Source organism: Arachis hypogaea, chromosome 4 (genome assembly GCF_003086295.3).
Source record: "Arachis hypogaea cultivar Tifrunner chromosome 4, arahy.Tifrunner.gnm2.J5K5, whole genome shotgun sequence".
Taxonomy (NCBI): domain Eukaryota; kingdom Viridiplantae; phylum Streptophyta; class Magnoliopsida; order Fabales; family Fabaceae; genus Arachis; species Arachis hypogaea.
Window position 1 is genome coordinate 10,578,055 of NC_092039.1, and position 26,438 is coordinate 10,604,492.

Sequence of the window (26,438 nt, forward strand, 5' to 3'; positions counted from 1 at the left end):
TTTATTTCGCCCTTCACTTTTTTTTGGTTCCAAAATGGTTCCCAAAGTTTCAGTTTGTTTTAAAATCATCCTTTTTACTAATTATATTTTTCTTATTACCAAATTACCTTTTATTAAAAAAATTATAAAATAAAATAAATATAAAATAAATAAAAAAAAAAGAAAAAAAAAGAAAGGGGGATACAAAAGCAGGGTGGGTGGGGAGAGAAAGGGGGGCCGAGAAAAGAGGGGGGGAGGGAGAGGGTGGAGGGTGGAGGGGGGAGAGAAAGGGGACCCATGCCGCTGCACCGCCGTCCCCGCCCGCCGCTTTTTCTTCCCGCCGCCACACCCACCGCCGCCCTTCTTCTTCTTCTTCTTCTTCTTCCTCCCGCCGCCACACCCACTGCTGCCCTTCTTCTTCTTCTTCCCGTCGCTGTCCGCCGCTTCTTCTTCTTCTATAAATTCTGTGAATTGAATTTTTTTGTGAAATTTCTGGATTTTTTTATGAAATTTGTTGTGGAATATTGTTGTTGCTGAAATTTAAATTTGGAGTATTGTTGTTGCTGATTCTGAGTTTTTGATGATGATGATGATTTTTTGAGTTGAGTTTTTGTTTGTCTGAGTTTGAGTTCTGGATCTGAGTTCTGATGAGGATGATGATGATGATGTTGATTTTCTGAGTTCTGGTTGGTGTGATGGAGATGGTAATGGAGTGGCAGTGGGTGGGGGTAGTGGTGGTGGTTCTGGTTCTGGTGGTGGTGGTGGTGGCATGATTTTGGAAAAGAAAGGATATGGGCATTTTGGTTCGAAGACCATTTTAAAACAAACTGAAACTTTGGGAACCACTTTAGAGCGAAAAAAAGGCGAAGAACGAAAAAATTTTCAGCCCCTACGTTGGGACCAAAATCATACTTATCCCTAAAAAAACAACGGTAGAAACAATTTATGAGAGTGCAGCAAAAATTGTGTTATGTATAAAAAGTTTTTGTGCTATATCGAGTTGTGTTGTGTGCAAAAAAAAAATATTTACATATAAAAAATGTTATGCTATATCGATATTTTTTTGTATTTTTTTAACTAAAACTTAGCTATATCGATAAAAAGAAATGCAACGAAGAAGTATATCTGCTTAGGTAAAGATATAGCACTTTTTACTTTTTTAAATGAGGAATCCAGCATATTAGAACTTTGACCAAATATAGAAAAAGTAATTAAATGCATAAACTAATAGTTTAGGAAAATTAAGTAACAGAATTAGAAATTTACCATAATGTATGTGGACAAGAAAAAGTGGGTGGATAATCTGGATATCAAAGATATGTTATATCTTTGTGTATAGATCGCACTATGGTGTGAATTTATATTCTTAGGAGAAAAATAGGGCCCCCGAAGAGTTACATTATCTTATATTATGTTCCCTAAAGTGAATGCAATAAGTTGAGTTTGAAAATAGTTCAAATCCAATTGCAAAATGCCATACACTGTCGTCGATTTGAAACCATGATATGATCTATGAATGATCATGCTCACAATCACACCAATTTTCCTGCTTAATTTACTATCTATCATTACTAGATTAGGTGATGATGCTACATAATTAAATTATTTTAGTAATCAAATTCAATTAAATTAGTCTAATAATATATTGGTACAATAAAATTAGTTAACAAAAAAAAATGTATATATAAAAAAAAGATTTAGTTAAATTTAACTACAAAAATAATTTGTTTGCTTAATATTTTTTATTATTAGTTCAATCACTAGGGTTGATAATGGGTAGGGTAGGATAGGGTTTGGACTCTACCCTAATACTATATGCGAGTTGAAATTTTTTTTAAAAGTCTATCTTATCCTATCCGTCGGTTGAGAATTTCTTAACCCTAACCATATTCGCACCCTAAAATTCTAAACCTTACCCTACTTGACCCTACCCGCAGAAAAATAAAAAAATTTCAAGCAAATATAAAATTCAACAATTTCAAATTTTATACATATTAATAAAATAAAAAATAAAAAACTAAGTTCAAAATAAAATTAAAAATAATAAAATCTTAAAAAAAATCTAACATAAAATTACAAATAATATGATCATCAACTAACTTAGTGGTTATTTCAAGCTTTCATAAGAAAAAGATTGTGACTTCAACATTCATTTTCTTTACTACATACATAATTTTTACATATATATTATATAATATATTAAGGGTGCAGATAAGGTAGGGTAGGGTATATTATCCTAAACCCGTACCATACCCTAACCACAAGTAAATTTGCACCGCACTTTAATCTACTCGTAGCCGGTCAAATAAACAACTCTACCCAAATGAATTAGTTTGAGTTAGATACCCGCGAATAGGATATAAATTGCCAGTCTTATCAACCACATATATATTGATGTAAATTCTCAAAGTCAAATATTGTTACATAAATATAAAGACATTAAAATCTCAACTAGACATATCCTAAAAGTATATTAAAATGGAAGTCTTTTAACGTAGTAAATAATTTTTGAGCAAATACTTTTTAAATTATTTACTCGAAAGACAAAACACTTTTCAATCATTCTAAATGATTTACTAAAATAAAGACTATTGAATTTCTAACGATTTTAAAAAAATAAAAACTAACAAGGCCTTTCAAAATCATTCAAAATGGAGAAGTGAGTGATTGAGAAAGAGAAAAGTGAATTAAAAAGAAAGAGCATCTAACAAAAGTTTAGTGTACTAGTCACATTGTTAGTAGAAAATAATTAACCCTCTAAATTGTATGTAATGGAGCCCACAATTAGTTTAAACTTAACCAATTATTTTAAAAGAAACACCGTATTGTTTATCCAAATCAATTAAACATTCCTTACTTGCGCAATGCTTGTTTAGCATTGCTTAAAAGTATGCTTCACAAAAATTATTGTAAAAGGTCAATTTCAAATCTTTGGTGGTTAGAATTAGATGGAGATCATTAAAGTCATACAATTCCGGAAATGCTAGATTCCTTGTTTGCCTGCTCGTTTGGGGTTGCAGAGGACAAAACAAAAAATTGTGAATTTTGAATTTAGCTAATATATATGTGTCAATGTTAAAAATTATTACTATCAGAAATTTTAAAATTTTTAATTTTAATAAGTACACGATGAATATATTAAAAATTAAAATTTTGTATATATTTTAAAAATATATATTTAACTAAAGTATGGATTTGTTTTATGAGATGATATTTTTTTTATGATATTTTTTAATTTAATAAGTCAATAACTAATTCGTCACATATTGAAATTCTATTTAAAAATTTACCGTCAGTCAATAAATTATTACATGTATAAAACAGAATTCAAAATTTTAACATTTACTTAAACGACTAATAAATTAACTACTAAACCTATCCAATTTGCTTATGGTTTCCTCTTTGATGTGTCTAATCATAATATTTTGTACTTAATTCCCAGATTGATCAAAGGGTTCTTCATTCATTCCCCACTATCACTAGATAAGGAATAAAATAGCCAAATTGCATATAAAAATAAAAAAGAGCACATTCCTTGAAACAACGAATCATGTAGAGATATTATTTCTTCCAGAAACAATGAATCACAAATCTATTCAATTTCCGTTTTTGTGGCACAACACTTTTTCTTGATTGATATTCAGGTGTTGCTCCAAGTTGCATACGTTTTATTCATGAAATAAATCTCAAGACTAGAAAGGTCACAAAAGACTTCCACTACTTCACAATTCATAGACAAATTTCAGAAAAAAATGTATTGCATATTCTTTCTTTAATAATTAACCAAATCAATCCATGCTAAGAGCCAACAATCTAATCAATCCATTTTAGTAAACAAACAAATAAATTCACTTATTCACATTATTTTAATAAATCATTCTTTTCTCTTTTTTTCACATTTTTTTATTTATCTTAATATTATAATTTTATCCACCATCACTAGCCACTAATCGTGGTTAGTCACCTGGTACTTTCAATTTTAAATTTTAATTCCTAAATTTTAAATATTAAATATTAAATTTTAAAATTTTAAATTCTAAATACTAAATTTTAAATTAATTTTATTCTGATCTACTTCTAAATATTATTTTGAATGTTTTTATTATTTTTAGTATTTAATTTTTTATGTTTATCTTTTTAGCTAATGACTAATTTTTAATTAGTTTATTGAATTAATGTTAATTTAGAATACTTTTTCTTAAAAATAAGTAGGATGATATTTAGGGTTGGCAATTCATATCCTATCCGCGGTACCCAACTCGGTCCAACCCGTTCGGATAGGGTAGGGTACGGTCCGAGTATGCCTGCGGGTAAAGTAGGGTACGGATTTAGGGTGTACCCTACCCTACCCTACCCGCACCTCATATATGACACATATTTTATAAAAATCTCTCTAGTGAAGGAAGTGAGAGTTGAACCCACAACCTCTTTTATGTAATGATTTAACAATCATAAAATTAGTTAGTTAATTAAATAATTTAGAGCATTAATTTTTTATTTTTTATGTTATTAATACGTATAAAATTTGAAATAATTGAATTTTATATTTACTTTAAAAAAATTTGATATTTCTGCAGATAGGGTAGGATAGGGTAGAGTTTAGAATTTTAGGGTGCGAATAGGGTTAGGATCGAGAGATTCTCAACTCGCGAATAAGATAAAATAGAATTTTAATGAAATTTTAAACCCGCGAATAGAGTTAGGATAGAGTTAGGATAGGGTCCAAACCCTATCCTATCCTATCTATGGCCACTCCTAATGATATTCCAAAAGCAAATATAAGATATGTCTTTGTTGAGTTGATGTCATCCTAATAGGTCGGCGGTGTGTTAAATTATATTTTGAGAGTCTTTTTCTGTTTTGAACACACTTCACTAAAAGGATTTTATGGATATAGTAACATTTTTGACAGAACTTTATGAAAGTGGTGCTCATTTTATTATCCTTTCAACAATACCAAAATGGAATCCACTTAGCAAAATCATAGTATAAATATCTTTTGTTCAACAACAATAATCCACGCCATCGCTCCATCTGTCGTCATGTTATATCTATTCAAAAAGTATGCTATTTTTTATTATAACCTTCTTCACCCTCAAATCTCACCTCTAATTCTCACATAATTCAATATTAGTTAGGTCAAGAGATATCATGTCTAATCTAAAATAAACATGTTTAAGTAAATACCATAAATCATAAATTTTAAATTTTAAATATAAATTATTAAAATAAAATATAATTAATGGAGAATAAATATTTGTTTGATTAACAAAGTGTATTAAGTAGAGAGATTTGGATTATCTAAATTTTGAATTTTATTTTAGAGAGTAAAGTGTGATTTATCGTCATTTATTTCATAAATGAGACCAAGAGAAAATATGAGAAAGAAACTATTCAAAGGTGAGATCATATTTTACCATCTAAAATAAAAATTCAAAATTTAAAAGATCTAAATTCTAAATAAAGAACATTTAAGAATGAATAGTGAATTATACCTATAATAATATTATCCATATGAAAAAGTATCAGTTTCTCATTTTTTATTATTTTATTAATTATTCACTTTAGAATATTTAAAATCTTAGGCGAAAATATAGGTCAAACTTATTCAAATGACGCTTGATAATTTAAATTATGAAAACCATTAAATCAGTGAAAGAAGTGAATATGAAAGGATAATATGTATAATATTGGCCCCTAGCAAGTCTCCTCAGTCACTGAAATCATTTTGAAACTTGGAAAAACAGCATATAATATAATTTGCCAATGGGTTGAAACAGAGTTCATGTATAATGTGATACTTTCTTTGAAAAATTTGGACCAAGTTATTAGATAATATTGTGGGTCGTTACATTTGAAGAATTAATAGAGACATCTTTCTCTAAATATTCACTCAAGAGGCATCAATCTTTTCCATATATATTTGTCTAGGAGAAACAAAATTAGTGAAATAATAATAATGGTACAGGACCATATTTGGTAGTTGAAAATCCTTTGCCTTCAAGCTTGTTTCAGTGTTCTTGGTAGTTCAAATATAAAACAAATATAAGGGGGAAAAAAAGTGATTACCTAATATTTGTCGACATTATATTATATATACATGTGGAGGCATCTTACTGTGGATTATTTTCCAACAATTAAGCGATCCAGGAACATGCATGATAATCATAACGCTGGATGGCATTGAAGACTTTTACTGCGACATAAACAAAACCAATCAGTTGTCATAATTGGTGCTTTTAACCCATAACATTCTTAATTATACGTACTAGTTCCCATGTTACTATATATGGTTAATATATATTAGTCGTAGTCATATATACAGAGAAATGTATTAGTGGTAGATGATTATATTTAACCAATTATATCATTTTATTAAAGGTATGAGCGTATGAGTTAATACTCAATTTAGTTTTTAAATTTGTAAGCGAGTTTTAATTTTAGTTTTTGAAATTTTAGTTGTTTTTATTTAATCTTTAAATTTTGCAAATGTAATTAATATTAATTTTTAGAATAATTTTCAGTACAAAAATATTAATAGAACACTTATATAGATAGTCAAATGTTCCGTTAGAACTTGTAAAATGATATCGTTTTGATTTTGGTACTTAAATAGTTCCAAAACAATATTGTATCACTTGGTTTAGGAGAAAAAATTTTAACAAACACCATCTATAATATTTTTAGACTATTTAAATGTCAAAACTGAAATGACTACAGAATCTAATATAGTATCTAATTGTTCATGTCTGTATTCCATTAAAAATTGTTCCAAGGACTAACATGAATCATATTAGCAAAATTTATGGACTAAATAAAAGTAATTAAAATATCAAAAATTAAATTAAAACTTATTTACAAATTAAGAGATCAAATTAAATATCATCTCGAATATACATGTTATTCTAGTCTAACTTCGTGAGGCATACAATTTTTCAAATTACTTTTTCGGCTTTGTAATAAAAATAAAATTATGGGCTTCATATAACAAAAACGTATGTTGTTGTCACATAATGGGCCAGACAAACCCGACCCATAGACAGAGAGATCCGGATCAACCCAACAAACTCTAGCACTAAGCACAGTAACTGAAAACCCCGCCCAAGAACCCACCGAATTGAGAAGACTTTCTGTTCTCATGACCGGAAAAAAAAAAAGACTTTCTGTTCTTGACGTCGTTGCCGTAGTCAATGCCGTCGCTGTCGCCGTCGTGGCAGCAGGTGGCTGCAATGTCCCTCTTCTCAAATAGTCACTGCTACGCTATGTGTCATCTCTCTGTAAGTCTCTCTCTATCTCAATTTTATTTTCAACTACTGCTAATGCGCTTGAAGTATTATATTTATTCAATGAAATGGAATTCCCAAGTGAAGAACTTATTTGTAAAAAGAATCACGTTGCACTCTTTGTGAGAATTTCTTTTGGCTTTCAGCTTGTTGTAATTTATAAATGGAACTCTGATAGTATATAGTTTAGATGTTAATATAAATGAAAAAGTATAAGTATGTGGTTTGCATGTTTAATTGTGCAGTCAAGCTACATATCTAAGTGTTTTTGGTAACCAAATTCAACTAAATTGATCCAAACTTAATAAAAATTATTTTTATTATATTAGTGTGTATCACACACGCATTTTAATAACACAACTTTTTTGTCTTTGTCTTTTACTTTTATTTCTCGGTTTTCTCTTTCTCTCATTCTTCTTTGTTGTTAAATTCATGCATGTAGGTTCTTGTATTTTAATAACGCAATTTTTTTGTCTTCGTCTTCTCCTTCTATTTTTCTGTTTCCTCCTCCTCCTCATCCTTCTTCTTCTTTTAAATTCGCACACGTAGGTTATTTTTTTTCTTCTTCTAGACATAGGTATTTCTGAATTCAATTTTATACAATGGACAAATATTTTTTAAGACAAATTGGATGGAATGAAATGAAATCTAATACAATTGAATAAAGTGATAATAAATAATTTCATTCTTTTTTGTTAAAAAAAAACTCAATCATTAGTAAAAACACATCGAATTCATTTCGATCCAAATGAATCTCAATTAAACTAAGAAATAAACCGAAATTACTTAAGGAATAAAAAATTTGGTCAATACTTATTAGCAGCATCAAATGAACCTCGATTAACATACAGATGAACCGAAATAAATTAAAAAATGAATCGAAATCATTTAATGATGACAGCAATAAAAATCAGAACTAATAAAGATGTTTGTAAAATGTTGGTATTATTGGTGATGACGATAATAAAGAAGAAGAAGGAGAAGGAGAAGGAGAAGGAGAAGGAGAAGGAGGAAAGAAAAAGAACCTGTGCGAATTTAGAAGAAAAAGAAAGACGAAGAGGAGGAGAAAAAGAAGGAAAAGGGAAAGGAAACAGAAAAGGAGAAAGAATGCGTGATTTAAAAAGTTATAATAATTTGATTAGACTTAATTAAATATTTTGCTTAGATGTAAAAATTTTCTCATTTTGTGATGCACTGAATTAAGATAAATAGGATAGCTAGATATGATGCACTATAATATACTAGCGGCTCAACAGGTACTATCGTGCTTGTTTAGTAGCTTTTTTTATTGTTTTTAAGAGAATAATTTTTATATTTTTTTTAAATTATAAATTTGATAAAATAATTTAAAAATTTAAAATAAATATTATTTAAAAAATAAATATAAATTTTTTTAAATTATTTAAATTTTAGAATATTAGAAATTTATAAATTTAAATTAAATAAAATATTAAAAATTTTTATTATATGATTATTATGTGTAACAAAATAATCATAAACATTTATAAAAGTAATTATTTATAAATATTATATAATTTTATTTATTTATTTTTTCAGAGTTAGGATCAAGTCTCGAATCGAAAATCTCTATGTGAGAATGGGAGCACTATATCATTTGAACTATGAAGCAAAGATAAAACATTATATTTAAAATATTTTTTATCTTTATCAATAATTCTAAATTTTATATTCAAATTATTAAATTATCTTTAATTTTACTATTTTTTTCAAATTATTAATTTGTACTTTTATTATATTCTTTCATTGTATCACACACTATTATTTCTTTTACTATTATTCTCTATACACATATTTGTCATTGTCTCAGCGCAACCGTTATATTGCCTTGTTCTTCTTTCTTTTTTTTTCTCCTCCCACATTTTCTTCACTTGATTGTAATTAATTATCACAAAGTACAATTATCACAATTTTCAATCTGATCTATCATTTTGATCTATAACCATTCATTTAACTTTTATAAGTTGTTAAAGTGTTATGAAAAGAATTCATTTTTGTCTCTTTTAAATATCTAGATGTATAAAAATAATAGTTTTTTATTGACGTGTGTGTTAAGTAATTTTATTGTTCTATTAATAAAAAATTTAAGACATAAAATATTTAAACATTTTGTTTAAATTATCAAAATTTAATGTTAGTAATCCTAAAAATTAATATCAAAATATATTAATTTTAACTAATATAATAAAAATAGTAAATTTTTAACTAATAATTCTAAATTTAAGTTACAATTTAATATAATATCTTAAAACAGATAGTTATCATTACTTTTTATATTTGACTGTTATTATATAAGTTATACGTTTGTTTTTATTAATATTGTGCACATTAATTAAACTATACTTTATTATTTCATTTTATATGTCTTGAAATAATGCAATCGTATTTTAAGGATGACATTAGTTTTTATAACTAATGTAATTTTTTACTATTTTATTTATCATTTAAATACTATTCATAAAAAATAATTACTTAAAGTAAAATACTATATAAAGAAAGATAAAAAACTTTTGAATTTATTATTCAGATTTATTTTTTAATTCTCACTTGATATTACTCAAATTTAATAGGGTAATAATAGTGATTCTTTTAATTAGTTAAAAACTTTTAACACACTCTCTTAATTTTATTAAATAGTTTTATTTAGGTCAAAATAGTTTTAACTTTCTCTATAATAAGTATTTTTTAAATTATTTAATGCATAAAATATCACATCTTTTTATTTTATCTTAAAAGTTGTATTTTTTTTATATCAAAGCATTACGATTTATTATATTATTATATATTATTTTTGTACCACATAATAAAAGGTAAAATTTTATACCTTTTTTTTGTTAGTTATTTTATTTTATTTTGGCTATTTAAATTAGCATGTATATTATTAATATATTTTCTATTAGTTATGCAATATTTTTACAATATTCATTTTACTTTCAATCAACATGCATTTAAAAAATTATTTTTAAATCCTAAGTCATGTAAATCAAAGATCATTGCATTCATATTTTTTAAAATTTCAAAAAAATAAAAACTTTTTGTATTATTATAATTAGTTTAATAGAGAAATAATAACAATCACATCATAATTTTAATTAATAAAGTAAAATAATTTATTAATTTATATTAAATTATTAATTTTAGTTACATTTAAAAGTGAATAACACTTTAAAAATATCTAAAAAAAAATTAAAAAATCTGATGTGAATCAACATGTACATAAAATATTATGTGAAGATAAATATAAACATCAGGATAATCAATAAGTAATTATAAAAGAATAAAAAATAATTATAAATGCTAAAAATTGAAATAGTAAAAAGAATGAAAAAGAAAAAGTTAGATATTTATTGGGTTATTCTTCTTGAATAGGATAGAATTGAAAAAAATGTAAAGATAAAATTAGAACATAATTTGAATACTAAATTAAAGAGATGAAATGCAAGTAAGTAATCAAAAATCACTTTTTAAAATTGAAGTTATTTTTGTTGTGACTAAATAGAAAAGAAAGAAAAAAAAAAGAGACAAAGCCAAATTAATTGGCTAGATTCATATCTAAATCTATTAGATGTTGAAGCTCACTCCATGGTTGGCTCCAATTCAAATGAATGTCCGCGCCAGAAGTAGCTACTTTAGCCATACAATTTGCAACACTATTTGCATTCCTCTGAATTAAAAGAATAAAGAGTCTCCAATTCCAATTTATAACTTCCTGTATATGCTTTGCTAAATTTCATTCTAAAATATCTTAAATAAACTCTTAGTTGAAATATTAGACTTAGTTACTCATTTAAAAAGTTTAAATTACATTTTCACAATTTTAATGTTATTTATGCAAAAAAAAAATATTAAAAAAATCAAAACTTTGATTGAAATTACAACTTAATCTTTCACTACTTATACTTCTATAACGTCTATTATTTAGACCAATTCTATTATTGTGTGTTTCTATTATTTTTTTAAAAGATAAAATATAGATATATGTGCTTAATAATGGAGTTGGCATTAGAGTTGTATCTGCCATGATTTGCATGCCTTCTTGTGAGGTGATATTGTATTTTTTTTTTAGTCGTGATTATTGATTTATTAAATTCTCCTTACTAGGTCAGAACCAAAAGATAGTAAGATGAAGATCGACAACAGTAATGAATGTTTGTAAGTAGAGCTTATTTAATTTCTTCACGATTGCATAGTTATTAAACTTTTTTTGGATTAATGACTTTTTTTAATTAAAAAACAAAAATATATTATTACTATTTTATTTATAAATTTAATTTGTAAAATAAATTATTTAAAAATAAATGATATCTATAAAAATTGGATACTAAATTCTGATATTGACTTTATATATTGGTATAGATAAGTTGCGACTATTTTTGCTTTGTTAATCATAAGAATAAGGTACTTTGAAATTCACGTAAAACTTATAATATTGAAAAAAGACCGATCAAAAAATTGGTCGAACCAATGGTTAATTGATGAACAGAGAAACCGGCCGGTTTTTAAAGTTATTAAGTTTGGGAGCCTCCTTCAAAACGGCGCCGTTTTGAGCTTAAAAAAAAAAACACCTAAATTTTCTACCGTCGCAGCCCAGACCCAGACCCCCCAGTCCGACTCCTCTCTTCTCCTCTCCTCTGTCAAAATTGAAAGAACAAACAAAAGATGAAAAGAACCCTAGCGGCCGAACCCCCCAGCCCCGTAGAACGCAGCCGCCGCAAGCCCCGCACCCACCGCAGGCCCCGCAGAACCCACAGCCACCGCATCTCCTCTTCTCTATTCGAGTCCTATCTCTGTTCGCCGGTGTCGCGCCGTCTCCTCTGTCGTCGCCGTCACTCCCCTTCCTCTTCGCCGCCGGTAAGCAGTGTGATAATAGTTAATTATTTATGCTGTGTAGTTTGCTGAGCTAATTCATCACTCCCCTCTGTGTCCGGTGTCCCCTTTTTCTAAATTATTTTTTTTATTTTTTTGCTGATTTAGTTTTATTGTGGAGTTTGCTGAGTTAATTTTGTATTTACTCTAGTAACCTTTGTGTCTCCCTACCAGTGAATCTAAGTGAAAATTTTGTTTGTCATAGGCTGTTTGTAATCATTCCCTGCTATATAAGAATGAAAGAGAAATTAATCCACGGTGATATACGCATGGAATATCTTACAGAAATTTCCAGAAGAAATGTTTGTTAGTATAAAAAAGAGAAATTACGTTTAGTATTTTTTTAATGCACCTTTTTAGAGTATAAAAGATATTTTCTGTTAGTTATAAAAAAGATAAATGACGTTTAATATTAAAAGTAGTACACCAAATTATAAAAAAAAGGTTAATACACACTTGCAACATTTTTCATGACAGTTGAGCTTTCATTTGTTCATCACTTGTATAGTTATATTCATGTTATTTGTTATCCACGTCTTTGTGTCTTGTTAAAGTTGATCGAAGATTCTTTTCTCTTTATTTTCTCTTTTTCCCGCAAAGATGCTGCCTTTGAATCGTTTTACTTAATCCCCACTTTCAAGGCTTCAACTCACCGGAGTTTCTTGAAGGTGCAATTAATCCCGCTTGTGGATGAAATTACAATTCTTTCTCTTTGTTGCTCACAATACTTAAGGATGATTATGATTTGTGATGAGTTGTACCTTTGATTAGTTAAAAACTTGTTTGTTAAAGTTTCTTTTGATAGTAGAACATTATGTGTTTGTCACTGTGTGCGTTTTGATTGTTTTTAGTTATGAACTTTGATGTTTGAAGTTGTTTGTGAACTTCTAATATTAAATCATGGATAATTTATTATGTGAAATTTTGAAATTTTGAATTGTATTAAGTTGGAAATTATTGAATTTATGTATTTAAAATTCTATATAGGTTTTTTAATAATTTTATTTAATATTTAATTAAACCGGTTGAATTTCGGTCGAACCAATAAACCATTGAACTAGTGATTTTACTGGTTTATTGACCGGTCTGGTTCTCGCAACCTTGTGTATAAGGGATGATATATATAGGGTTAGGTTGCATTGATCCGTCTTACTTTTACGAGTGGATCCTTAACTCTAGAGGATTGGCTTTATCTAGTTGTACCATCATTTCTTTTTTTTTTTGTGTCTAGTTATGATATAAATGAATATGATAAAGGAGTGTTAAATCATATGTATATCTAGTTGACTATTGTACTTTTGGTTTGTTGTATGTTATAGATACTATAATATAATGTTCTTAAGTCTTACCTGTGATGTATTTTGTAATATGATGGCTAAATATTTTTAATTAAGGCAAATAGTGCATGATCTTCTTCTGGTATTTTCTAAATTTATATGATTTCCTGATATTTGATGACTTATATGTTAATTCTCTTTGATCGGGTGATCGTATGAAACAATAGAGGTACAAATGTTGTTGGTGTTTTTGAATGTTGCAGGAATGTGCTTTATTGTCTTCTTTGTTATTGTAACCAATATTGACAAGTTGGAAATATTATCAACTATCAATCGATAATAGGTATTGGCGTCATGTTAGTTTTGGTGAATGGCTAATTTAGATGCTTTTTGTGCTTAAGCTTTAGATTCACAATTTCATTAATTTTTTGAATACGCATTCTTTACATCTCTGGCTGAATCATTTTCATTGCTTTTATGATAAACAGGTTAAACACACTCTTTCTCTCTGTCGTTGTAGTTGGTTGGCTCAATACCAAACTTCCTCATAAAGATATTATCAATCAAAAGTTTGAAACCAAGACTTCCCTTTTCCTCCTGGTTCATTTACTGGCAAGTACTCCTGCTGCTAATAAGCTTTCAATCAATGTTCTTTGTCTTTAACAAACCTGCAGTCAAAACAGTCAAAAAGTTGCTTGGGCGCTTTGGAGAATCAATCATCTCCTTTGATGGCAAGGTTTCTGTTAATAGTCTTTTACATATCCAGAGGTATAGTTATGTCAATGTGTACATGAAATGGAAGAAAGATTCATACTATGACTCGATTGAGGACATTCACCAGTCCATTCTGCTCAAGCCAATAATTTCCCTCAAAAACTGCATTGCTCAGGATCCCAATGAGTGCATCCCTATCTCCGATGTGTCGAAGAGGGGATTACAATTGGATGTGCCCATGAAGGTTGCCAGATTTATGAGACAGTATCCATCCATTTTCGAGGAGTTTACAGGTCCTCAATACAATCTTCCATGGTTCAGGTTGACACCAGAAGCAGCCGAGATTGACAAGGATGAGAAGAGAGTATACAAAGATTGCAGGGAGGATTTACAATCCAGGTTGAAGAAGATGATATTGATGACCAAAGAGAACGTTCTTCCTTTAAAGATAATTCAAGGGATGCAGTGGTATTTGGGGTTGCCTGATGACTTTTTGCAGTATCCAGAACGAAATCTTGACGACTCTTTCAAGTTTGTGGAGATGGAAGGTGGATTGAAGGCATTGGCTGTTGAAAGAAGAGAAAAGATTCTCTCTGTAATGGAAGAGAATGCGATGAGAAAAGGTTTGATCTTTGGGGGAACAATGGAGGCCATTGAATTTCCCTTATTCCCATCAAAAGGTTTGAGGTTGAGGACAAAGATTCAGAATTGGCTAGATGAGTTTCAAAAGCTTCCTTATATTTCACCTTATGATGATTTCTCAAACTTGGATCCAAACAGTGACATAGCTGAGAAACGACTTATTGGGGTTCTTCATGAATTGCTTTCACTTTTTGTTGAACATTCTGCAGAGAGGAAGAAGCTCTTTTGCCTCAAAAAGTATTTTGGGTTGCCACAGAAAATGCACAGAGCATTTGAGCGGCATCCTCATATGTTTTATCTATCTTTTAGGAACAACACTTGTTCAGTTATTCTTAAGGAAGCCTATAGTTTCGATAGATCAGCTTTTCAGAAGCATCCTTTGTTGGGTGTTAGGAAGAAGTATATCAAGTTGATGAAGAAATCACAAGTGATTTTAAAGAACAGGAGGGTGAATAATCGATTTTCTAAGAGTAGTTCAAAACAAGATTTAGATTCAGATAATGTTGATAAAGAGGAGCATGAGATTGCAGCTTTCTCTGCGGAACAGGTTGTATGAAAATTTAAAAATTTATTATGGGAAAAAGAAAAACAGATCAAACGCCACACTGTTTTTTACTGAATGAGAATGAAATGGCCTATTAGCTATTTCAATATGGATTGGTGGCAGATTTAGTTGTATTATTGTCCTAAGATATTTTCAGTTCCGTATCTATTTATTAGAAAAAATATTATCACTCATGTGATTAGTGTTAAGTGACAATCTGATTAACTATATTTGATTCTTTAGCATTGCACTTTGGGATCTCAAATGTTTTACACAGCATCTCAGTTATTGGTGAGCAAAACCCAATTTGCAGTCAAAGTTACTTTGGGATCTCAAATATTTTACAGTATCTCAGTCAAATTATTCATGATTTGTCATATCTTTGGACCGGGCCAAAAACCTAACCCAGACTCAAAAACAGAAACTCCAAGCCCCAACTACGTTTCCCTCTCCACCTGCGCGTGAGACCTGAAACCACCTGGTTGTACCATTGTTCCTGGACCCCTTTGAGTACAGGCTTCAAAAGTGGTTTTCGGGTATCGCTTACTCTGCTGCTCAAAAGTCTTGCTGGAATGCTGGGGGATGATTTAAACTCTGCATTTCCTTTTTTACCCTCTCTTGGCACCCATGTTATTCCACATCAAACAGCGTCCAAATGTCTTCTAAGATAGCTCCTCTGGATTTCACTGCTTGTGTAAGATTCAAACTATCATTTCTAACTGAGTTTTTTTTTGCCAAGATAAGAGCCTTTCTGTTCCTGCTAAGACCCTTCCAGCAAATATTTTCTTCATTTCACATTTTTAATTATACAATCTTTGATCATGTGTGTTCCTAATACCTATAGTGTGCAATTGTATATGGCTCTGCATTTTCAACTATTCTCTTCAAAGTATCAGCTCCCATGTACTTGAGAACCTGTTCCAGTAAACCACAATTGAATAATTACATCGCAAAGAAGAATATTTTCCAAAGAAAATTAATGTCTTACACAAGAAGAAATCAAGAAAATACCAATCTACGCATAGATATGAAATTGTCAACTAACATTTTATAATTTTTTAAAGGATAAGGTACGAACATCCAGGGTTATACCTCATTTGCATCTTTGAAACAGTTGGTATCATCTTTCTTTGGCCAATGTACTTGCCAACACCTGATATCCACAAACAAAAAAGAAAACAATTAGTAATATGCAAAAAGTACATGGAGCAATTAGTAATAAAAGCAAATGTAAGTGTTGTACTCGCAATAAAAAAGAATACATAACTTATCATTGAATCCAATAAAATCAATTTAAGTATAAGTTAAGAATTAAAAAAAAATACACAGAGTCGTTGGATTAGAAGCTCATGTGCTATAGATTATTTCAAGAAAATTTCTTGTTAATTCAAAATCACTTGCTATACTTTTTATATACTTGAAATTTTGAGAATCAATGTACTATATAAACAACAACTAGGCAGGCATGAAATCAAATTACACCTACTGTGTTGAGTTTTTGAATTGCTCTTAATAATTGTGTGTCGTGATCATCAAGCTGATAGGTGCAACTACGTGTGCAACAAACTACATGCATATCTAATTCTAAAGTAACAAAATAATGACTGTCCTGACCTTTCTTGCCCAAGGTGCTTTGCCAGCTCATCTGCTAAAGCTCGACCTGGTGGATCATTGTCAGTTGCCAGGATGATGCGAACTACCTAAGAGCAGAGAAAAAGCCAAGCTACTAAATCGTTCACTTCTGCTTTAGAAAGATTGAACTCAAAGATGACAGCAAATATGTTACCTTGTCAAAGTACTCTTTGCAGTTCCACAGGTACTGATATGCAGTATCCTGACTTCATAAAGACATGCATGCACAAATCAAAAGATTAGAGAAAATATGACCTTCATGTAAGTTTTTCACTTTGTCAATATACCTCAAATGGGTTATTTAGAATGACAGATAAGTTTTTCAAATATCAACAGGAAAAGAATTAATGATGCAATTTCATTTCATGCTCTTGTGCATAATCAAATAAACTTTATGAGTAATGAATTTCAAGAACCTTTTCTATTGGTGGTAAATCTTTTGAAACTTTTCCAGGTGCACCCCCTGGAACACTGACACAATTCTGGAAGCCAGCCTCCTCAAGTGAAAGCTTATCAATTTCCCCCTCAACCTGTTCGCATACTCAATGTTAGAATGTCTTCAATTCACCTCTTTTTAAGTTTTCATTTGAAGATAAGGATATGGAAACATAAGTGAATAGAATTTACAATGATGACTTCAGAGGCATGATTAATGTCATCAATTCCATACAGCATCTTCTCAGTGCCTTTTACCTGAGCATCCAATTTAGCATCAACATTATATTTTATATCAACAAGTACACAAAACTTATTGGATCAATTATTTTTATTAGATGAACTTGCATATCTATGTTGTATTATTGGTTTAGTTACAATTATACAAGCTATCTCAAGTTTAAAGCACAACATTAACACCCCAACAAAGTTCAACAATGGAAAACTTAACCTGCCAAAATCTTTTCTCCATTGTTCTAAACTTGCAACCAACAAGCAATCCATTCTGTTTATAAGTAAAAGCAATGATTTCCTGCATAATTTCAGATGCACAATGAATAACTATTTTCAATAACAGTACTACTAGTTATGAAATTTGATCCACTTCATGATAACGGACCCAATAAGACTAAATTTAGAAGTTTGAATTCTATGAATAAAGAAAAAAATACCCACAGTGCCACTTTTTTATTCAAATAGAAAGATTCATAATCTCTTCCAGTATGGCAATGCATCAAGATTTTATCCATCATCAGTTTATCGTTGTTGTTTTTAAACATCACAAGGGTCATAAAATATCATTATGCCACCCCAAATGCTACATAGCCACCAAAAACATAGCCGTAAGAAAATATAAGAATATAGTATAACACACACCAATCAGATATCTTGGTTCTATTTTTCTAGCAAGTAGCAATCAATAAGAACAAAAGTTTATAATCATAAGAAAAATAAAATGGAGACCTTATAAAGTTATAATTGCACTGTTTGAAATACCTTACTCTCAGACATTTGCCTGACAGCATTTCTGCTTAGCGTTTTTTCGGATATTTGTCTCTCCTTAAAGTATGCAATCAGCTAAAAATTGGAAAAGCGAAGTCAGTACATAAGCAAATAGTGTGACTAGCACTTTGCAATATATCAACACCATATGGAAATCGACATTGAGAAATTGGCTTTAACAAAGGCATACAATTTTTCCAATTCAAGACAATAGTTTCACATTCTTGCCTCTGCATTTAAGTACTAATTAAGAAGAAGAAATTTTCGAATACCTTGGGACCAAGTGGTTCCAATCCTAAGCTCTCTTCAGTCATTTGTCCATAACCGTGCAAGTTGCTGTCCTTTGCAAAAACCTACAACCAAATAACCATGAAGTAACATGTCACCCTATTAGAATTTTTATGTTTGACATGACACAAAAATTCATATAGCCATGACATGTTACCCGACCAGCCCAGCCGCATTTAGCTCGAAAACACCTCCACATTGCGAATTCACTACACCATCAAAAGAAGTTTCTATCATAACATGTTACCAAAATCACATAAGAACTAAGAAAGCAAGTAGAAGCAAATTTTTTTACCAATCAGGGATGATGTGAAAAGACAAACTCCTCTCCTTTAGTTTCCCACCTTTGCACGATAGCACAGATATCCAAAACAAACAAGACTAAGAAACCCCATCGACAAATCAACACATACAAAAAAAGGTTGGGCATGTTGGGCTGGTCTGAAAAGCCCAAAATAGCCCAGGTTCACCCTAGTTCCCACACCTTCCCTCATTCAATGCCACCTTGTTTGTTTCCGTTGAGCCTCCAAACCCCAAAAGCCTCGGTGAAGATGTCACACAGCTTGAGGTCCCTCAGAAGGCTCTTCACTCTCCGCCCCAAACCTTCCTCCTCCGTCATCTCCACGCGCCGCCACGTCTCCACGGAGACACGCTCCCAGAAGCTGGAGCGCATCGCCGACGATCTCCTCCTCCTCGACAGGCTCGAGCGCCACGACTTCTCCGTCCTCTGGAGGCTCAAATTGGGCCTCGACCGATTCGCTGGCCCAGCCGCGGATCTCGGCCCAGTTGGCCCAGCATCAGGTGCTGGTGGTGCGGGGCCGGATGCTAGTGCGGGAGCGGCGGCAGAGGAGAAGACAGTGTTCGATATAAAGCTGGAGAAATACGACGCCGCATCGAAGATAAAGATCATAAAGGAAGTTAGGGCTTTCACCGATTTGGGGCTTAAGGAAGCAAAGGATTTGGTCGAGAAGGTTCCTTGCGTCTTGAAGAAGGGTCTCACAAAGGACGAAGCTGATCCCATTCTCCAGAAGCTCAAAGATTTGGGTGCCACTGTTGTATTGGATTGATTCCCGATTCTTTTTTTTTTTTTGGTTGTAGAATCATTGCTTCATTTTCATTGAAATGTGATGATAATGTGTTTTTTAGTTCTCAAATACAAAAGTTATATGAACATAATAAGGACTTAGAATGATTATGAATAATTTTCTCTATAACAGTAAAAAGAAACATGAACCAACTGTGGTCTAAGTTTTTATAGCATTATTGTTGTTATTAATTTCTGAAACATATCAGAAATTTTGTTTCTCAATATTAAAGCTGGTCCTAGATGATAATCTGTGTTGTTAGAAATTACTTCATAACAAAGCAAGAAGAAAATTCTTGTAATCTCCATCTGCTGATATGTTGTTAGTTACAAAATCTTAAAGGGTGACATTATTCCTCTTAAAATAGAGATCCTTGATTTCTTTTAGATCCTCCTCTGCACGGGTGATTATAACTCGGCTAACACCATCATCATCAATTCCCAACTCATTCTTGGCATTGCGTAACACCTAAATAAAGTAATTAATTAGTGAGTTTAGTAATTACCTTGGCAAAGTATCTTTGGGGGTACTAAATGCAACGAATAGTTGTTCTCACTGCATCTAAGTATTCATCACTTGGACTGGCTACTAATCCCTACAATTACCAAATGACACACCATTGTATTAACTTCATAATACAAATTCAAATAATAAGGTTATCCAATCACTCCTATATAATAATTTATACTGAACCTCAGCATAGTATTTCGATGTGTTAATGAAATTGCATTTCCATTATATCCTCATTCTACTCTCATTTGAAGCTTTGTCTATTATAATTGATTAATTGTGTGGACTGAAAAATTTAGATATGGAAGAGCCATAGTGTATATAGTATATACCATAAAATAGTTCTCACAGTGTGATTTATGGTGGGATCATCTTTCTTGAGTAGCGTATAACAGACAAGTTATGTATCATTAAGCAAAAGGTGCACATATCTTGATGTTCATGTTGTCTTCCACAGGCAGAAATGCCTGCTGACAGTGGATATCCTGCTTACCTTGCTGCACGTTTAGCCTCTTTCTATGAACGTTCTGGAAAAGTAAAATGCCTTGGAGGTCCTGAACAAACAGGTAGTGTCACAATTGCTGGTGCTTTTTCTCCACCCGGAGGAGATTTTTCAGATCCTGTGACATCTGCAACTCTCAGTATTGTTCAATACTTATTATATATGATCTGTTGGTAGCTTATCTTGCAGGTTTTCTGCGGATTGGACAAAAAGCTTGCTCAAAGAAAGCACTTTCCCTGTGTGAACTGGCTTATTTCCTATTCAAAGTACTCAACGGTATGCCCTACATTTGTTTGCTTTGTAATTCATATTCTCCCTTTAAAGTTCCTTCATTTGTATGCTTATACTCCCTCGCATGATTGTACAATTATATTAATTTATATTTTGTACCTTCAGGCACTTGAATCCTTTTATGAGCAATTCGATCCAGATTTTATCAAAGGCTGGTGAAGTACTGCAAAGAGAAGATGACCTGAATGAAATTGTTCAGGTACACCTTTATTGGTTCTAATATCATCTTGGTTATAGGTTAAAGAGTTGTCCCTGTTCTCTCCTATACAGGATAGAATTATTAAACTATTTTGGGGATAGAGAAGGTATATTTAAGTTACATGAGAACAGACTGTTAAGAAGTATAGCATCTCAAACTCCTAGATGTTGCAAATTATCTTCAACCTAAGGAATAGTCTGATAAGTTTATCTTTAACACCATGATATGGCATTGCTTTGCATTTCTTGACAAAATCTGAGAGGATGTCTATGTATTTGTTCTGTAAGTTGTAAACTAAATTGGGTCATTTGATGCAAATCATTGCTCCAGCTTGTAGGCAAGGATGCTTTAGCTGAAGTGGATAAGATCACCTTAGAAACTGCAAAACTTCTGAGACACCGTAAGTTCCTTTCTAATTGGCTAAATTCTTTGACATGTATTATTATGTGTTTCTTATCTTATATTGCTACCTCTTGTTTGGCTGTGATAGATATGACAAATTCTGTCCCTTCTACAAGTCTGTTTGGATGATGCGCAACATTATCCATGTAAATGTTGGCATGATTTGAAACCACATTTAATCTCTCGTGCCACCCTCCCCCATAAAATTGTTCATTCATTGTGTTATGCATTCTTGTTCCTAAGTCAGCTAGAGTATTTTGTTTACATGGTGCTGACTACAGGGAGCTGGTACAGATGGTCAAAAGATCACCTACACTGTTATCAAGCATCAATTGGGAGATCTCTTCTATCAGCAATTTTAGAACTGCACTACATGACTTATTTTGACATAGAAATTAGAGATCTAATTCTCTTCCAGCAGAAGGTGAAGCTGCTTTGATTGACAAATTTAAGAAATTACATGAGGACCTCACTAATGATTGAAGATTATCAGCCTTGCTCGAGGATAGTTCTATAAGAGGAATCAAGATCCAGTGTCAGCAATGTCATGAATTTTCTCGCACTCTACTCTTAGATTCGTTCATTTCATATCTCTTTCCTGGTGCTGGTTTGGCTTTTCGTCTAGTTGCTTGTGCAGCTGTAATCATGTCCCCCCGTTATTTATTGATAATAAGAGATGATGCTTGTTCTTTCTGTATGTATTTAGGTGAATCAAATTATTTTTGAGAATGAAGCGGCTGTGACTGCGGGTAAATGTGGATCACTATGGATTTAACACACAGAGTAACACTTCTGTGAAAAAGAGTTGATCAAAATTGTGTTCTCTTTTTATTCCCATCAAAAAGTTTTTTTCGCCTCACCGAAATGTCCTGATCTATAATATTAATATTTCACCTTTCTAGTTCACATTTGTGCAATACACCAATATAAGATCCATTTAAAAAAATAATGTAATTTTGTGTCCTTGTCACCATTGTTTTTGTGTCAAACCCCACATATTCTAAATTATTTTCCTTGTGCTATGTTTGAAGAACAGAATAACAACTAAAGCTAACATTACCTTGGTGATTGTTGAGCCATAAATGTTCCTAAAGGAATTGAAAGTGACACACAGCTGCTTCTTACTTCTTGTGCTTAAGATTCTAATGATTTCATCATTGCTAAAATCCTTCTTTTCAATTATCTGATGAATAATATTTGCTTCTAAAATACCCCCACTCTCATCAATCACATGTCCCTCATACCTGTAAGTGCTTACTATTGCAACCAACAACTGCATGAAAAAATCATAGACCTCATAATTTGGATCATAATTGTTAGTGTAAAAAAAGAACACAAAAAGGTGAATGGCTTTAAATATTTATATTCATATTCAAGATAAAGAATAGTAGTCCACATACTCTCCTAATGTCACCAAATGTGTGAGAGGCCACATCTTCTTCAAGAGAGTGTTTGTATAGAAACTGGCATGAACGCTTTATAGCCAAAAGCTCTTCTGAAGTTCTAGTGCAACCAATTTCAATAATTATTTTATAATAATTTGGTGTTGCTTTCTCCAATGCTTCTTTAGCATATGCAGCATCTCTTTCAGCTGGTTCCATTATCCAATAGCATAAACCTCTCTGCTTACAAACTTTGAACTCAGCTCAAATTACCCTGTGGTAAATTCTTTTAGTGTGTGTTTGGATTAAAGATTGCAAATGGGAGTTTGTATCAATTGATTTTATAAATTTCATTTTAATAAAAAGTAAGTCGGTGTTAACGTAATTTATATTTGGTAATTTTATATCAAGTGGATTATAGTAAAATAAATGTTGTTTGGATTTCATTATTCAAAATTATGTTTAAATAAAAATTATTAAAAAAAGACATGAATTTATATCATTTAAAATCATATTATTTTAACATTATTTAACTATATTCTTTTTGAAAACAACTTAAATTTATATGTCGAAATTTAGTACTTTTTTAAGTCATAATTTTTTAGTATTCTTCTTTAGTACTTTTTTTTTGTATTTAATGAATTTTTCTACTAAAATCAATAACTTATATTCTAAAAAATAACAATAATAAATAAAATATATATTAATTTACAAACGGCATAGTAAAAATTATACAAAATTATACAAAGTTGAATAAAATAATAATAAAATTCTATAAAAAAAAATATACATCAATCAAAATGATTAAAAAATTTATATGAATAATAAATACTAGAAATTCTATTAAAAATACAATAATATAAATTGATGCTTGCATTTAGAGAAAAATAAATTTGCTAAACAAAAAATTATGGCGTTTAAAAAGATTGAACGTGCTTCTTGTGTTTTTAACACTTAACCAAACACACCCTTATTTATTATCTGATATAGTTTATTTTTTTAATATAACCAAATTATCAAAAAAAATGGATTAGTAATTATTGAAGAATGAGTTAACATTAAGATTATCAGGCTGCTACACATCCATATAATCATATAACTATATAGGCCCAAACCCAAATTATTTCAAGTGCATTAAATGCTAAGTGAGAAACACGCGCCACACAAAAAACCTCTCGTTTTTTCACTCTCGTTTTCTCATTCGCGCTTCATTATGAACGAACGTTACATCTTCAACATGAAGCCAATACCCCAAAAAACTCACTCTCTTCGAATCTCTCTGAACATCACTCAAACTTCAATCATATTCTTTGCGGTACGAATCGGAAGAAAATTTCGCAAGCAACAACCAAAAACAAACGAAAACAGCAACAAAGACTACAAAAGGTATGAGAAAACTATTGTTCACTCAAAATCTTGCAATGTCGCGTTTCCCTTAGTTTCATTTCAGTTTTAACTAGTTTGATTTGCTTCGTTTAGTGGATTAAACTATTGTGAATGATTTTTACATTATAACTAGGGCTTTAAGATATAGTTGCTTGTTCTTATTGGTTTGGATAGTTTAATTAGAGCTCTGTTAGTATCTTCAGTACTTATTTTTCATTGAAGAACACTATTTTTGTTGATTGAAAATTGATAATGAAGGATTAACCACATGAATGTATTTCGGTTCGGTGGCCTTTGTGATTTTGGTTCTGTGCATGAAGGATTTTCGGTTCGGTGGTTTGTTGATGTATTGAATGAGTTTTGTTTAAAAAAAATTCACATTAGTGACAAGTCTTTCACTTTGATAACCCATACTACTGTAATAGTATTTTTGTTGATTGAAAGTTGATCATCATTTATTAACCAGATGAACATTTTTCAGTTCGGTAACCTTTTTTATTAACCAGATGAACATAAAAATGAAAAAGGTTACCAAACCGAAAAATGTTCATCTGGTTAATAAATGATGATCAACTTTCAATCAACAAAAATACTATTACAGTAGTATGGATTATCAAAGTGAAAGACTTGTCTCTAATGTGAATTTTTTTAAACAAAACTCATTCAATACATCAACAAACCACGAACCGAAAATCCTTAATGCACAGAACTAAAATCACAAAGACCACCGAACTGAAATACGTTCATGTGGTTAATCCTTCATTATCAATTTTTAATCAACAAGAATAGTGTTTTTCAATGAAAAATAAGTACTGAAGATACTAACAGAGCTCTAATTAAACTATCCAAACCAATAAGAACAAGCAACTATATCTTAAAGCCCTAGTTATACTGTAAAAATCATTCACAATAGTTCAATTCACTAAACGAAGCAAATTAAACCAGTAAAACTGAAATAAAACTAAGGAAAACACGACATTGCAAGATTTTGAGTGAACAGTAGTTTTCTCATACCTTTTGTAGTCTTTGTTGCTATTTTTGTTTGTTTCTGGTTGTTACTTGCGAAATCTTCTTCCGATTCGTTTGCAGCAGTGGTTTCCGCAAAGAATGTGATTGAAGTTTGAGTGATGTTTAGAGAGATTCGAAGAGAGTGAGTTTTTTGGGATATTGGCTTCATGTTGAAGATGTAACGTTCGTTCATAATGAAGCGCGAATGAGAAAACGAGAGTGAGAAAACGAGAGGTTTTTTGTGTGGCGCGTGTTTCTCACTTAGCATTTAATGCACTTGAAATAATCTGGGTTTGGGCCTATATGGTTATATGGATATGTAGCAGCTCTGAAAAAAAAAAATAGCAATGAAGAGATGGAAAGTAATAATTTAACAAAGAGATTTTGGGTTTAAATCTTGAAAATAGTTAAAAAAAAAATCTATAAATTAAATATAATGAACGATATTTTAGATCCTTTACTATCATTATATATAATATAGGTATAGAAGTATAGACGACATTACCTTTAATTTTGGCAAGAAAATTTAAGGTTGATTCTTATTACAAAGTGTAAGATTGTATTACCTCAAATTTTCCTGAAACTTCACATTTAAGTTGTTGGATAAGATCTTGGTGATAAAGATCTAAATAAGCCTGCCGAAGAAGTTTTCTTTGTGCTTCATTTCGATGTGCTAATATGGATATCAGGGCTCTCTCATCAGTCCCTAATCCTATATATATTATACAAAATAAAATAAGCATGGTAATAATTATTAGATTTATATGTATTTTGCAACAATTGATATTTTGAAAGAACAGAATTGCAGAATGATGAAACCTTTGCATGCCCTCTTGATTGTTTCAGCATCTTCAATTGGAGAAGAATCTTTGGGAACAACAAGAGTAGCCATTTGATTTGTTTCTTATCTTTGTTCAGTGCCAAGATTTGTGTGAAATGGTTAAGTTCCCATTTCTTCATTTTATAGGAGAGAAAGCTATAAAGCTGTTTCAG

General features: G+C 30.7%; 4 protein-coding genes and 1 pseudogene across 5 annotated transcripts; 3 read left to right on the top strand and 2 right to left on the bottom strand.

Moving 5' to 3' along the window:
* The first annotated feature begins 11,817 nt into the window (after positions 1–11,817).
* LOC112796234 (protein WHAT'S THIS FACTOR 9, mitochondrial) lies at positions 11,818–15,517 on the top strand. Its single transcript, XM_025838600.3, has 2 exons — positions 11,818–12,131; positions 13,912–15,517. Exon 2 carries the CDS (start codon positions 14,070–14,072, stop codon positions 15,333–15,335), a length of 1,266 nt encoding a protein of 421 aa, XP_025694385.1. The 5' UTR covers positions 11,818–12,131; positions 13,912–14,069; the 3' UTR covers positions 15,336–15,517.
* A 6-nt stretch (positions 15,518–15,523) lies between these two features.
* Positions 15,524–19,117, bottom strand: LOC112796235 (primase homolog protein). 2 transcript variants are annotated; one of them, XM_025838602.3, is made up of 11 exons: positions 18,976–19,117; positions 18,838–18,889; positions 18,665–18,745; positions 18,387–18,467; positions 17,842–17,922; positions 17,583–17,648; positions 17,372–17,485; positions 17,110–17,157; positions 16,938–17,023; positions 16,416–16,476; positions 15,524–16,238 (listed from the first exon to the last, which is right to left on the bottom strand). In XM_025838602.3, the coding sequence occupies exons 2-11, from the start codon at positions 18,877–18,879 to the stop codon at positions 16,155–16,157; spliced, it is 744 nt and encodes a 247-aa protein (XP_025694387.1). In that variant the 5' UTR covers positions 18,880–18,889; positions 18,976–19,117; the 3' UTR covers positions 15,524–16,154. The 2 variants fall into 2 exon arrangements, with proteins under 2 accessions (XP_025694387.1, XP_025694388.1); XM_025838603.3 differs by having other exon boundaries at positions 18,843–18,889; positions 18,976–19,058.
* LOC112796236 (uncharacterized) lies at positions 19,109–20,014 on the top strand. Its single transcript, XM_025838604.3, has one exon. The coding sequence runs from the start codon at positions 19,109–19,111 to the stop codon at positions 19,745–19,747; it is 639 nt and encodes a 212-aa protein (XP_025694389.1). The 3' UTR covers positions 19,748–20,014.
* Positions 20,015–20,270: 256 nt separating this feature from the next.
* On the bottom strand, positions 20,271–26,157 carry LOC112796237 (annexin D8-like). The gene is made up of 4 exons (XM_072235056.1): positions 26,012–26,157; positions 23,070–23,325; positions 22,730–22,942; positions 20,271–20,360 (listed from the first exon to the last, which is right to left on the bottom strand). The coding sequence occupies exons 2-4, from the start codon at positions 23,268–23,270 to the stop codon at positions 20,295–20,297; spliced, it is 480 nt and encodes a 159-aa protein (XP_072091157.1). The 5' UTR covers positions 23,271–23,325; positions 26,012–26,157; the 3' UTR covers positions 20,271–20,294.
* Positions 20,718–22,237, top strand: LOC114927548 (V-type proton ATPase catalytic subunit A-like; annotated as a pseudogene).
* Positions 26,158–26,438: the final 281 nt, after the last annotated feature.